Below are 1,324 nucleotides of genomic sequence, written 5' to 3'. Positions count from 1 at the left end.
AAGACTGCCCATACTGGCTGACTTTCTACTCAAAGCATCGGACACCACATTGGCCTTCCCCGGATGATATAAAATGGTGACATCATAGTCTTTCAATAACTCCAACCACCTCCTCTGCCTCAAATTCAACTCCTTTTGCTTGAACAAGTACTAAAGACTCTTGTGGTCAGTTAACACCTCACATGCCACGCCATACAAATAATGCCTCCAAATCTTCAATGCGTGAACTATGGCTGCCAACTCTAAGTCATGCACCGGATAGTTCTTCTCATGAATCTTCAACTGCCTCGAAGCATAGGCAATGACCTTGCCATCCTGCACCAACACTGCTACAAGCCCAACACGGAAGCATCACAATAAACAGTATAGGGCCCTGAACCTGTGGGCAAAACCAACATCGGTGCCGTAGTCAGAGCTGTCTTGAGCTTCTGAAAGCTCGCCTCACACTCATCCGACCATCTGAACTGGGCACCCTTCTGGGTCAATCTGGTCATCGGGGCTGCAATAGATGAAAATCCCTCCACGAACCGTCTGTAGTAGCCTGCCAACCCCAAGAAACTCCGAATCTCTGTAGCTGATGCTGGTCTAGGCCAGTTCTTGACTGCCTCAATCTTCTTTGGGTCCACCTGAATACCCTCCGCTGATACAACATGACCCAGAAATGCAACTGAACTCATCCAGAACTCACACTTGGAGAACTTGGCATATAACTGACTATCCCTCAGAGTCTGAAGAACCACTCTAAGGTGCTGCTCGTGCTCCTCCTGGCTGCGGGAGTACACCAAAATATCATCAATAAAGACTATCACGAACATGTCCAAATATGGCCTGAACACTCGGTTCATCAACTCCATAAATGTTGCTGGGGCATTGGTCAACCCAAATGACATGACCAAGAACTCATAATGCCCATACCGAGTACGGAAAGCTGTCTTAGGGACATCGGATGCCCTAATCCTCAACTGATGGTAGCCAGATCGCAAGTCAATCTTGGAGAATACCCTGGCACCCTGAAGCTGGTCGAACAAATCATCAATCCTCGGCAGTGGATACTTATTCTTAATCGTTACCTTGTTCAATTGCCGGTAATCAATACACATTCTCATTGACCCATCCTTCTTCTTGACAAATAACACCGGCGCACCCCAAGGAGAGACACTGGGTCTAATGAAACCCTTCTCAAGCAAATCCTGCAACTGGTCCTTTAACTCCTTCAGCTCCGGCGGGGCCATACGATATGGCGGAATAGAAATGGGCTGGGTGCCCGGAGCCAAATCAATACAGAAATCAATGTCCCTGTCGGGTAGCATACCCGGCAGGTCTG

The 1,324-nt window shown here is 48.2% G+C and overlaps 1 protein-coding gene across 1 annotated transcript; it reads right to left on the bottom strand.

Annotated features, from left to right (window-relative positions):
• Positions 681–1,100, bottom strand: LOC109224648 (RNA-directed DNA polymerase homolog; the record flags this gene model as incomplete). Its single annotated transcript, XM_019389185.1, has 1 exon — positions 681–1,100. A coding segment is annotated over exon 1 (420 nt), but the record flags the coding sequence as incomplete, so codon positions are not given.

Source organism: Nicotiana attenuata, chromosome 3 (assembly GCF_001879085.1).
Source record: "Nicotiana attenuata strain UT chromosome 3, NIATTr2, whole genome shotgun sequence".
Taxonomy (NCBI): domain Eukaryota; kingdom Viridiplantae; phylum Streptophyta; class Magnoliopsida; order Solanales; family Solanaceae; genus Nicotiana; species Nicotiana attenuata.
The sequence above is the reverse complement of the archived record's forward strand: the minus strand, read 5'-3'. Positions and strand labels throughout refer to the sequence as shown.